The 12,457-nt window shown below is 29.4% G+C and overlaps 3 protein-coding genes across 5 annotated transcripts in view; all 3 read right to left on the bottom strand.

Annotated features, from left to right (window-relative positions):
- LOC116850725 overlaps positions 1 to 3,819 on the bottom strand; it is a 16,638-nt gene extending 12,819 nt beyond the window's left edge. For 2 of the 3 annotated variants that reach the window (XM_032829333.1, XM_032829336.1), the window contains exon 1: positions 2,379 to 3,819. In XM_032829333.1, coding sequence (XP_032685224.1) covers positions 2,416 to 3,717 — 1,302 coding nt within the window. In that variant the 5' untranslated portion in view covers positions 3,718 to 3,819 and the 3' untranslated portion in view covers positions 2,379 to 2,415. Of the gene's footprint in view, positions 1 to 1,677; positions 1,927 to 2,378 lie in introns of those variants that run through there. The other variant, XM_032829334.1, reaches the window with a different exon arrangement.
- Positions 3,820 to 5,753: 1,934 nt separating this feature from the next.
- Positions 5,754 to 7,860, bottom strand: LOC116850746. The gene is made up of 2 exons (XM_032829374.1): positions 7,285 to 7,860; positions 5,754 to 7,176 (listed from the first exon to the last, which is right to left on the bottom strand). Exons 1-2 carry the CDS (start codon positions 7,585 to 7,587, stop codon positions 6,934 to 6,936), a joined length of 546 nt encoding a protein of 181 aa, XP_032685265.1. The 5' UTR covers positions 7,588 to 7,860; the 3' UTR covers positions 5,754 to 6,933.
- Positions 7,861 to 9,187: 1,327 nt separating this feature from the next.
- The window catches only part of LOC116850759, a 3,948-nt gene continuing 678 nt past the window's right edge, over positions 9,188 to 12,457 (bottom strand). The window contains exons 2-3 of the mRNA XM_032829397.1: positions 11,564 to 12,455; positions 9,188 to 11,112 (exon numbers count right to left, since the gene is read on the bottom strand). Of these exons, the coding sequence (XP_032685288.1) occupies positions 11,601 to 12,455 (855 nt within the window). The 3' untranslated portion in view covers positions 9,188 to 11,112; positions 11,564 to 11,600. The remainder of the gene's footprint in view (positions 11,113 to 11,563; positions 12,456 to 12,457) is intronic.

The raw sequence follows: 12,457 nt of genomic DNA, 5'->3' as shown, positions 1-12,457 counted from the left end.
GAAATAAATGCAATGTCACCTTACTTTTTGGACACAGTAGTATATTACTCTCAGCGTGACTAGTTGTTGCATTATGTTCATAATGAAACTTTATAACGCGCCCAGAAATTTATCTTATCATATACTTACTGCTAACTAACTGCTTATCATATATTTACTGCTACTAACTGTAAACTAATGCAACAGTAGGCGATATAAAACAGATAATACTATCGAATCATATATACACTTCGTTTCAATACAGTATGAACAATTTTTCTCCGATACATTTTTTCGATAGCCAACACAACGAAAGAACTGATTTTTAAGTGACTGCATGAAGTTAAGTTCTATCATTTATTAGATAATTAGCTATATTCAGGAATGCATTGGAAAAGTGCTCAATACTTTTTGAAATAAAGTGTACATATGCTACACATTTACAAAAAAGAGAAAGAATCTTAATATATATTTACTAATGAATGTATACTATCAAAAAATCCATATTGTATTAGCGATTATGATTAAACTTTTATTAATTTTACAATAATCGGTGATAACCTTTAAGACACTAATAGTTTCAGATACTTCTATGCGCTTCGACAAATTTCCATAATTCAAATTGTAAAAGTCAATGTAACGTGCTACAGATTTTAGTTATAAACTATAATTTGAAGAATATAAGAATATAATCAGCATAAAATATATCGCAATTATTTCTATCACTTATCACATGTAGAACACGGACGATTAAAAAGGGACTTACAAAACAGTCACATATAGCTGGGTACAGAATTGCGGAATATATCTATAACTAGTGAGTAGTATGCGAATATTATGCGAAATATAAAATTTAAGATACGATGTGCAATCATTTTATTACCTCACGTAAATATGTTTTACATATTTCAGTAATGTAAGAAAAAATACTATTAATTTACGACTAAATATATAGCTTAGGAAGATATGTATTATTTATCTGAATATCGTTAAGAATAGACAGGTGCGTCCACAAAATTACTATACTAAAATGAACAATACTATACTGTACTATACTACACAAAAATACTATACAATATACTATACTAAATTAAAGCAATGATCAAGCAACTAATGACTTTCAGCCTTTAATTAGGTCGATTATGTAAATTCATGAATAATAAATTAAATACGCATTTCGGTAAATCCACTAGTCACATGTCTTCTACATAGCCTACAACAACAGAATTTATTTTCTCTGTACAATCGATTTCATGTTGAACCAGTTGTTATTGTATATTTTGTGTAATGCAATCCATTGTAGATTAAAAGATTAAAAGATTAAAAGTAATGGGCAATGAATTTGTACTAGTATTGTTGTTACCGTTTTGAACCATGATCTTATTAAGCACATATTTATGTCAAGTATTACGATCACATAGATAATGTTCTAATGACCAGAAAGTTTGGGTAGGAAAGTAAAGTTGTTTTTCTATTATTATCTAGATATTCCATTACTAAATGTCTGTTAATAAATGTAATTATGTTATGATAAGTTCTAGCATCAGAAAATGTGATGAACGTGAGTTTGTTTAGACATAATTGTAAAATATTGCTATTCATAAAAAGGATACTAATGTTCAGTAATGGTAACAGCTTCTTGCAGTGATTCTTATGTTCTAGATTACATAACATTTGGTGTTCATCACAAAAATTAGCTGAATAGCAAATGACGCAGGGCTTCATGTTTATCTATCGGCGACACTTATAACACGATTTTGCGCATAATGTCACATCTATTACGTACGGATGTATGCCTGACAGATTTATACTTATTAAAATTTCCTTTCGTGCTTCTCTCTATTCTTCCCAATTACGATATATGTTCCATTCCGATTTGTCACATGTGATACTTGCTAGGTCTCTGCAGAGTTCCAGGGGTGAGCTCCCATATATCTCCTCATGGTTCTTATAACAATAAGAAATCATTGAAAACAAAGTTATCAAATTTGTGCTGGGCAGTTTGCAAACATGACAAACGTTTGGATGGAAAAACTGATTATATTTATATTCTGTGTATGGATTATCAAGAGTTATTATTTCGCCTATACTCGTCGCGATATGTCTTAGTAATGACGTTCATGAGTATGTTATTAGCAACATTTATTTCGATATAACGCGCAAAGCTCGGTAACTCACAGAATATAACAGAAACTTTTATGCGAGTTATATATAGATGTATAGACAATAATAGTAAGACAACAATGCTATTATATATTTTGAAAATATGAGAAACAAAATACTGTTTACGCTTGAATATATACCCCAGTAAAAAAATTTCTTATATATTTTCGAATATTATTAAAAATTGTGTATCATCAACTATATCAAAATGAAGATAGCATCAAACAATATATTACCTTCAATATTTGACTGGGTCGGTCATGTAATTTAAATTCATAAATACATAATAAAATACGCATTTCGGTAACAACATCTTCCAGTTACATAGTTTCTATATGGGCTACACCCGCGGAATTTATTTTTTCTGTACAAGCGTTTTTTAGTTTCACCTGTTACCTCTTCTATTTTATTTATATTTCCTTTCACTGTCATTTCCGTGTCAGCGGTTAAAAGTAATGGGCACTTTTGGGCTATTATTGCTGTTATAGATCCAAGCCATGTTCCCATGGAACTAATTCGTGTTTGAAGTATAATCACATTTGGTGGCTCATACGACTCTGAGCGTACATACGTGTAGTACGTTTCTGATACATTTTTAACATAAAGTTTCTGTTTATATAGACGGCACGTTCCACAAACAGACCCTAGATCGCGCGATTCGAAAATTGGCGATTTTATAAGTACAATATGCAATTCCTTTATTTTTCTAGAGAAATGTAAGAAAATATGCCAAATTTGCAAAGATATTACATCAATTCTGTTTCCGTCTATAAGATGAACAATGTATTTATTCGTCATCATTGTATCATATGATATATTTGATTCATTCAACGCGTAGAATAATGTTAGCGGATTGGATACAGCATCAGAATATACATATTGCTCGAATGTCCAGGCAAGAGTTGAATTAGGATCATCTAACATCTTACGAAAAGTATATGGATGTGTACTGAGTACATAGCTATTAATAAATGTAATATTGTCATGAAAATCTCTATAACGAGGAAAGTCGCAGAATTTCCTATTTTGATAAATGCTAATCTCTATTATGTCGCTGGTCATATTGCCTATATTCATGTTCAGTAATACCAACAGCTCACCGCACTCCTCCCCATGTCCTTCCCATACACTACATTCTATTTGGTGATCATTACAAAAATTGGCTGAATAGCAAGTGTTGCAAGGACTTATGTTTATCTGTCTGTAACATACATAACACGTCTTTGCAAATAATATCATCTCCTTTTCGTATTGGTATACGTAACGTGACAAACTAGGCTGTATTCGTTGTAAAATATCGTCCCGTGATGCTATCCAATGTTCCAAGCTAGGATACGTATTCGAGAAAGATTTTTCTGTTATTATCTTTGCCACAGCTATGCAGAATTCCGAGTGTAAGATTCTGTGTATCTCCTTATGCTCCTCTGAACAGTAAGAAATCAAATTGCAGAGATTACACGTTAGCAAGTCTCCGCTGGGACGTTTGCAAACATGACAAACGTTTGGATTGAAAAACTGGTTGTATTTGTCTTCTGTGTATGGTCCATGAAAAGTCATTACTTTTCCGTCGTTCATCGTTATAAGTATTATTAATTATTATTTATATGAATACTGTTTGTGATATTTACTTCAGAGTAATGCGCGAAACTGGACAACTCAGCTAGTGTCAGAAATATTTATATTGATTAGATATAGACATTTAAACAATAATAGTACACGGGACATTATAACGGATACAATACGTTTATATCGAAAAAGATGTTGACAATATATTGTAAATATCCGTATGACACGAAATAGTGATATTCGTTAGTGTAGGGAAACAATATGATATATTTCTTATGAAAATCTTGTTGAAAGTCTGATAATATACTACAAAGAAAGATATTAGTATATTTGTGATAATTTTCAGTGAAAACTAATAATATTATATAAACTAGTAATATTTTTGTAATATTCTTTAATGATCATTTTAAATGAATTAATCCATTAAATAAAAATTTCTTTTTATCCGAAGTCTTCAGTTTTCTATTGTTTTGCTAACGGTAGGGATTACTTAACGTTGAAAATGAAGCGACAGACGGTTATCTAAATGGATCTAATTATGTATTTTTAAGACTTGCATAGTGTACCGTAACATAGTATATTATATGTTACAGAATATTGTGAATAATATATTTATTCACAAACATTGAAATGGTGGATCAACATCAGATATGCGACAAATATTGATATAATAAATATTAGTGCATCATTGATTACACCACTGCTTCTCAACTTTTAACGAAATATTATTATGATTAATCTGAACAAGAAACGGTTTAAAACAACTTACTCAATAATCAAAACTTCAAAAAGGTTTTGAAATATTATTTTAAATATTAACCTGTTTTACCCTGTTTTAAATATGAATGCTTTTTTATCGAAAAACATGGATCCTTTTTAACGGCAAAACAGAGTTTTATTTAAATAAATGATTAAGATATACAAATATAATATTATATATAATAAAAGACACACACAAACCAAAGTCAATTGAGGAATATTAACTGCTGTATAATCGTATATATTCATATATAAATTAGGTACATTTATATATAATTTAATATAATATATAATTATATAATATATATAATTATATATAATTATATATATATATTTATATATAATTTATATATAATTATATTTAATAAGCGATTATATATATAATTATAAATAAGCAGTATTAGGCAGCCTCATACAAAATTATGAACAAAGTCGTGTAAAATTATGTATAATTAATGTAACTAATTATACATAATTTAACGTGCTGCCATTTGATTTTATATAGTTATATATGATTGTATATAAAAAAATTTTTACGAGTAAAAATTTCGATTTGCACAACATTAACGATATGCTAAAAGCGGACATCATTTGGTAATCAACCATTTTTAAAGGACTACGGTCCACGTTATTTAATTGCGATAATCACAGAGAAATTTGTGATGCCAATTAGCTATATTTAGTTGATAGAGAAACGGAGAACAAATACTTGAAAATATATTTATGAGACACAAAATTATATTTCTGTGAAATAAAATTTATTTCTATATGCGTATACTATAGAATATATTTTTCTTCCTACAAATATTGAAGTATATATTTTTTTCAGTATGGCTAGTTGTATTATTATGCTCATAAAGCATTTTTATAATGTGCCTAGTAAAATGTTTTATGCTATACTTACTGTTACTCGTGAAAACTGATGCAAGAGTAGGCGACATATAACAGATAACTTTATAGAATCATATATACACTTTGTTTGAAGAAATTATAAACTATTTTCCTTCGATACATTTTACTCGATAGTCAACACAACAAAAGGACTGATCTTCAAGTTATCGCATGCAGTTAAATTATATCATTTATTCGATCATTAGCTGCATTCAGGAATGCATCGGGAAAATGCTGAAAGTATATTGAAACAAAGTGTACATATACTATATTTTTACAAAAAACATGAGGGAGAATCGTAGGATATATTTACAAATAATTGTATATGCTTAAAATCCATATTTTATTAATAATTATGATTACACGTTGTATTCATTTTACAATAATTCGGTGATAACCCTTAAGACATTAATAGGTTTAAATACTTCTATACTGCTCGACAAATTTCCATAATTTAAATTGTAAATGTCCATGTGACGAGCTACAGGTTTTAGTTGTAAACTATACTATGAAGGACATAAAAATGTAATCTGTATAAAATATATCGCAATTATGTCTGTTACTTGCAGAACACGGGCGATTAAGAAGGGAGTTACAAAACAATTACATATAGCTGAGTACAAAATTATGGAATATGGTATTTATAACTACTGATTAGTATACGAAATATAATATTTAAGATACGATGTGCAATCATTTTATTACCTCACGTAAACATGTTTTATATATTTCAGGAATGTAAGAAATAAAATACTATCAATTTGCAACTGATCTAAACCTTAGAAAGATATGTATTATTTATTTGAATATCGTTAAGAATAGACAGGGGCGTTTAAAGCAATATACTGAACTAAAATTAAGGCAATGATCAACTAACTCCTGACCTTCAAGCTTTGACTGATTCGGTTATATGATTTAAATTAATGAATAATTAATTAATTACGCATTTCAGTATATCCACTAGTCACATGGTTTCTATATGGCCAACTGCAGAATTTATTATATCTATACGATCGATTTCTTTTTGTACCTGTTACTTCTTGTCTATTTTGCGTATTGCAATCCAAGTTTGAAAGATTAAAAGTAAATGCACAATGAATTTGTACTAGTATGGTTGTTACAGTTTCAAACAATGTTCTTATCAAGCATATTTATGTCAGGTATTACTATCACATATATAATGTTTGACCATAAAGTTTGGATAAGAAAATTCTTTTTTTAATATTATCTAGATCTTCCATTATTAAATATCTGTTAATAAATGTAGTCATGTTATGTTAATGTCTAGCATCACGAAATGTGGTTAACATGAGTTTGTTTAGATAGAGTTGCAAATTATTGCTACACATACAGACGAATTTAACGTTTAATAATAGTAACAGTTCTTTGTAGTGATCGATATGTTCTAGATTACATAGCATTTGGAGATCACCAAAAAATTAGCTGAATATCAAGTGACGCATTATTACTATGGCACGTACTACAAACAGAACATAGATCGCGCGATTCGAATATTGGCAACTGGATAAGTACAATATGCAATTCCTTTATCGTAAAGTAACGTAAGAAAATATGCTAAATTTGTAAAGATACTACATCTATTCTATTTGCATCTATAAGTTGAACAATGTATTTACGTGCATTGAGTGTAACAGATAATAAATTTGACGCGTAGTATAATGTCAGCGATTCGGATGCAACCTCAGAATATACATATTGCTCTAATGTCCAGGCAAGAGTTGAATTAGGATCATCTAACATCTTAGGAGTATGTCGATCATTTCTGTGTACATAGCCATTAATAAATGTAATATTGTCCTGAAAATATATCTCTTTAGGAAAACTTTCTTCTTTTATGAATCATGAACTCCTGCATGTCGCGGATAATATCGGCTATATTCGTGTTCAGTAATAGTAACAACTCACCGCAGTCCTACCCATGTAATAACTAAATTCCATTTGGTGATCATCACAAAAATTGGCTGAATAGCAAATATTGCAAAGACTTTTGTTTATCTGTCGGTAACACACATAACACGACTTTGCACATAATATCATCTCCTTTTGGTACTGGCATACGTAACGCGACAGACTAGGCAGTATTCGTTGTAAAATGTCGTCTCGTGATGCTATCCAATGTTCCAAGCTAGGATACGTATCCGAGAAATATTTGTCTGTTGTTATCCTTGCCACAGCTATGCAGATTTCCGAGTGTGAATTTCTATGCATCTCCTTATGCTACTCGGAACAATAAGAAATCATATTGCAGTAATTATACGTTATCAAGTCTCCGCTGGAAAGTTTGCAAACATGACAAACGTTTGGATTGAAAAATTGATTATATTTTTGTTTCGTGAGCAGTTCAATATAACCTATTACTTTTCCGTTATTCATCGATCTATGTATTATTGATTATCATTTGTGAATTGTGTTTGTAATATTGGATTCAAAATAATTTGCAAAACGCGGCAACTCACGGCTTGTCATGGAAACATTTATACGGATTCGATATAGATATTTAAACTATAATGATACACGGGACATTAATATAATATGTTTATATTGAAAAAGTTGTTGACAAATAAATTGCAAATATCGATAGGACGAACTAGAAATATTCGTTAGTGTAGGGAAACGATATGATATATTCCTTATGAAAATCTTGCTGGAAGACTGAATATATACTGCAAAGTTTATCAAGAAAGATACTTTAGTAAATTTGTGATAATTTCCAGCGAAAACTTGTAGTATCTTGGTAATGTACAATAATGATCACTTTAAATAAATTAAATAAAAATTTCTTTTTATCTGAAGCTATCAGTTTTACATATTGTAATAACGGTAATGGTTCCTTAACGTTGATAATGAAGCGACAGACGGTGACGTAAATAGCTCTAACTATGTGTTCCAAAGACTTACATATTGTATTTTTATAGTATATTATATGCTACAGAATATTATAATATTATATTATTCGCAAGTATTGAAAGGACGGATGAACATTAGGTATGCAACAAATGTTGGTATAATAAATATTAGTGCATTAGTGATTACACTATTGCTTCTCAATTTTCAACAAAATATTATTATGATTAATCTGAAGCAAACGATTTAAAACAACCTACTCAATAATCAAAACTTCTAAAAACTTGTGGAATATTATATTAAATAATAATCTGTTTTAACCTGTTTTAAATATTAACGCTTCATTATCGAATAATATATATATTTTTAAGGATGTAACAGAGCATTTATTTAACAAGTGTTTAAGTTATATACAAATATTTTATTTTAATATAAGACATACGAAAGTTAATTGAGGAATATTATCTGCTATATTATCATATATTTATATAATAATTAGGTATATTTATATATAATTATATTTAATGAGAGATTATATATATAATTATTTATAAAAGCAGCATTAGGTAGCATCATACAAAATTATAAATAAAATTGTGTAAAATTATATATAATCATGTAACATTATACATAAATTTGTATGCTGCTATTTGACTTTACATAGTTAAATATAATTGTGTATAAAAAAATTTGTACGTCAAAAATTTTGTTTTGGAAAATATTAACGATATGTAAAAAATGAATTTTGTACATCGTAATAGGTGTAGTCCCATCATTCTGAAATCAACCATTCTTTTTAATGAGTGCAGTCCAGGTTATTTAACTGCGACAATCATGTACAAATTAGTGACGCAAATTAGCTATGACTAGTTGGCAGACGTACTGAGAACAAATACATGAAAATATATTTGTGTAATATAAAATTTATTTCCGTGAAATCATGTTTATTTCTATACATCTACACTTCACAATACATTGTGGGTCCCACAAATAAGAATTAAAATATATTACTCTCAGCGTGACTAGTTGTAGCATTATGTTAATAATGAAACTTTATAATGCGCCCAGAAAATTATCTTATCATATACTTACTGCTAACTAACTGCTTATCATATATTTACTGCTACTGACTGTAAACTAATGCAACAGTAGGCGATATAAAACAGATAATACTATCGAATCATATATACACTTCGTTTCAACACAGTATGAACAATTTTTCTCCGATACATTTTACTCGATAGCCAACACAACGAAAGAACTGATTTTTAAGTGACTGCATGAAGTTAAGTTCTATCATTTATTAGATAATTAGTTATATTCAGGAATGCATTGGAAAAGTGCTCAATACTTTTTGAAATAAAGTGTGCATATGCTACACATTTACAAAAAAGAGAAAGAATCTTAATATATATTTACTAATGAATGTCTACTATCAAAAAATCTATATTGTATTAGCGATTATGATTAAACTTTTATTAATTTTACAATAATCGGTGATAACCTTTAAGACACTAATAGTTTCAGATACTTCTATGCGCTTCGACAAATTTCCATAATTCAAATTGTAAAAGTCGATGTAACGAGCTACAGATTTTAGTTACAAACTATAATTTGAAGAATATAAGAATATAATCAGCATAAAATATATCGCAATTATTTCTATCACTTATCACATGTAGAACACGGACGATTAAAAAGGGACTTACAAAACAGTCACATATAGCTGGGTACAGAATTGCGGAATATATCTATAACTAGTGAGTAGTATGCGAATATTATGCGAAATATAAAATTTAAGATACGATGTGCAATCATTTTATTACCTCACGTAAATATGTTTTACATATTTCAGGAATGTAAGAAAAAATACTATTAATTTACGACTAAATATATAGCTTAGGAAGATATGTATTATTTATCTGAATATCGTTAAGAATAGACAGGTGCGTCCACAAAATTACTATACTAAAATGAACAATACTATACTGTACTATACTACACAAAAATACTATACAATATACTATACTAAATTAAAGCAATGATCAAGCAACTAATGACTTTCAGTCTTTAATTAGGTCGATGTAAATTCATGAATAATAAATTAAATACGCATTTCGGTAAATCCACTAGTCACATGTCTTCTACATAGCCTACAACAACAGAATTTATTTTCTCTGTACAATCGATTTCTTGTTGTACAAGTTGTTATTGTATATTTTGTGTAATGCAATCCATTGTAGATTAAAAGATTAAAAGATTAAAAGTAATGGGCAATGAATTTGTGTACTAGTGTTGTTGTTACCGTTTCGAACCATGATCTTATTAAGCACATATTTATGTCAAGTATTACGATCACATAGGTAATGTTCTAATGACCAGAAAGTTTGAGTAGGAAAGTAAAGTTGTTTTTCTATTATTCTCTAGATATTCCATTACTAAATGTCTGTTAATAAATGTAATTATGTTATGATAAGTTCTAGCATCAGAAAATGTGATGAACGTGAGTTTGTTTAGACATAATTGTAAAATATTGCTATTCATAGAGGGGATACTAATGTTCAGTAATGGTAACAGCTTCTCGCAGTGATTATTATGTCCTAGATTACATAACATTTGATGTTCATCACAAAAATTAGCTGAATAGCAAATGACGCAGGGCTTCATGTTTATCTATCGGCGACACTTATAACACGATTTTGCGCATAATGTCACATCTATTACGTACGGATGTATGCCTGACAGATTTATACTTATTAAAATTTCCTTTCGTGCTTCTCTCTATTCTTCCCAATTACGATATATGTTCCATTCCGATTTGTCACATGTGATACTTGCTAGGTCTCTGCAGAATTCCAGGGGTGAGCTCCCATATATCTCCTCATGGTTCTTATAACAATAAGAAATCATTGAAAACAAAGTTATCAAATTTGTGCTGGGCAGTTTGCAAACATGACAAACGTTTGGATGGAAAAACTGATTATATTTATATTCTGTGTATGGATTATCAAGAGTTATTATTTCGCCTATACTCGTCGCGATATGTCTTAGTAATGACGTTCATGAGTATGTTATTAGCAACATTTATTTCGATATAACGCGCAAAGCTCGGTAACTCACAGAATATAACAGAAACTTGTATGCGAGTTATATATAGATGTATAGACAATTATAGTAAGACAACAATGCTATTATATATTTTGAAAATATGAGAAACAAAATACTGTTTACGCTTGAATATATACACCAGTAAAACATTTCTTATATATTTTCGAATATTATTAAAAATTGTGTATCATCAACTATATCAAAATGAAGATAGCATCAAATAATATATTACCTTCAACATTTGACTGGGTCGGTCATGTAATTTAAATTCATAAATACATAATAAAATACGCATTTCGGTAACAACATCCACCAGTTACATAGTTTCTATATGGCCTACACCCGCGGAATTTATTTTTTCTGTACAAGCGTTTTTTAGTTTCACCTGTTACCTCTTCTATTTTATTTATATTTCCTTTCACTGTCATTTCCGTGTCAGCGGTTAAAAGTAATGGGCACTTTTGAGCTATTATTGCTGTTATAGATCCAAGCCATGTTCCCATGGAACTAATTCGTGTTTGAAGTATAATCACATTTGGTTGCTCATACGACTCTGAGCGTACATACGTGTAGTACGTTTCTGATACATTTTTAACATAAAGTTTCTGATGAAATTGACGGCACGTTCCACAAACAGATCCTAGATCGCGCGATTCGAAAATTGGCGATTTTATAAGTACAATATGCAATTCCTTTATTCTTCTAGAGAAATGTAAGGAAATATGCCAAATTTGCAAAGACATTACATCAATTCTGTTTTCGTCTATAAGATGAACAATGTATTTATTCGTCATCATTGTATCATATAATATATTTGATTCTTCCAACGCGTAGAATAATGTTAGCGGATTGGATACAGCATCAGAATATACATATTGCTCGAATGTCCAGACAAGAGTTGAATTAGGATCATCTAACATCTTACGAAGAGTATATGGTTTTCTACTGAGTACATAGCTATTAATAAATGTAACATTATCATGAAAATCTTTATAACGAGGAAATTCGCAGAATTTCCTATGTAGAATAATCCAATTCTCTATTATGTCGCTGGTCATATTGTCTATATTCATGTTCAGTAATACCAACAGCTCACCGCACTCCTTCCCATGTCCTTCCAATACAT

Source organism: Odontomachus brunneus, unplaced genomic scaffold, assembly GCF_010583005.1.
Source record: "Odontomachus brunneus isolate Ranch 3 - 2012 unplaced genomic scaffold, Obru_v1 Obru_scaffold_154, whole genome shotgun sequence".
In the NCBI taxonomy this organism is placed as follows: domain Eukaryota; kingdom Metazoa; phylum Arthropoda; class Insecta; order Hymenoptera; family Formicidae; genus Odontomachus; species Odontomachus brunneus.
The sequence above is the reverse complement of the archived record's forward strand: the minus strand, read 5'-3'. Positions and strand labels throughout refer to the sequence as shown.

Bases quoted from the DNA above. Each gene is read 5' to 3' on its own strand.
- LOC116850746 (XM_032829374.1), bottom strand. From the start codon at position 7,587: ATGCATAGAAATTCACACTCGGAAATCTGCATAGCTGTGGCAAGGATA. The intron at 7,177-7,284 runs GTGAGTTGTTAC...ATATATTTTCAG, and splicing joins ATTACATGGGTAGGACTGCG to GACAATATTACATTTATTAA.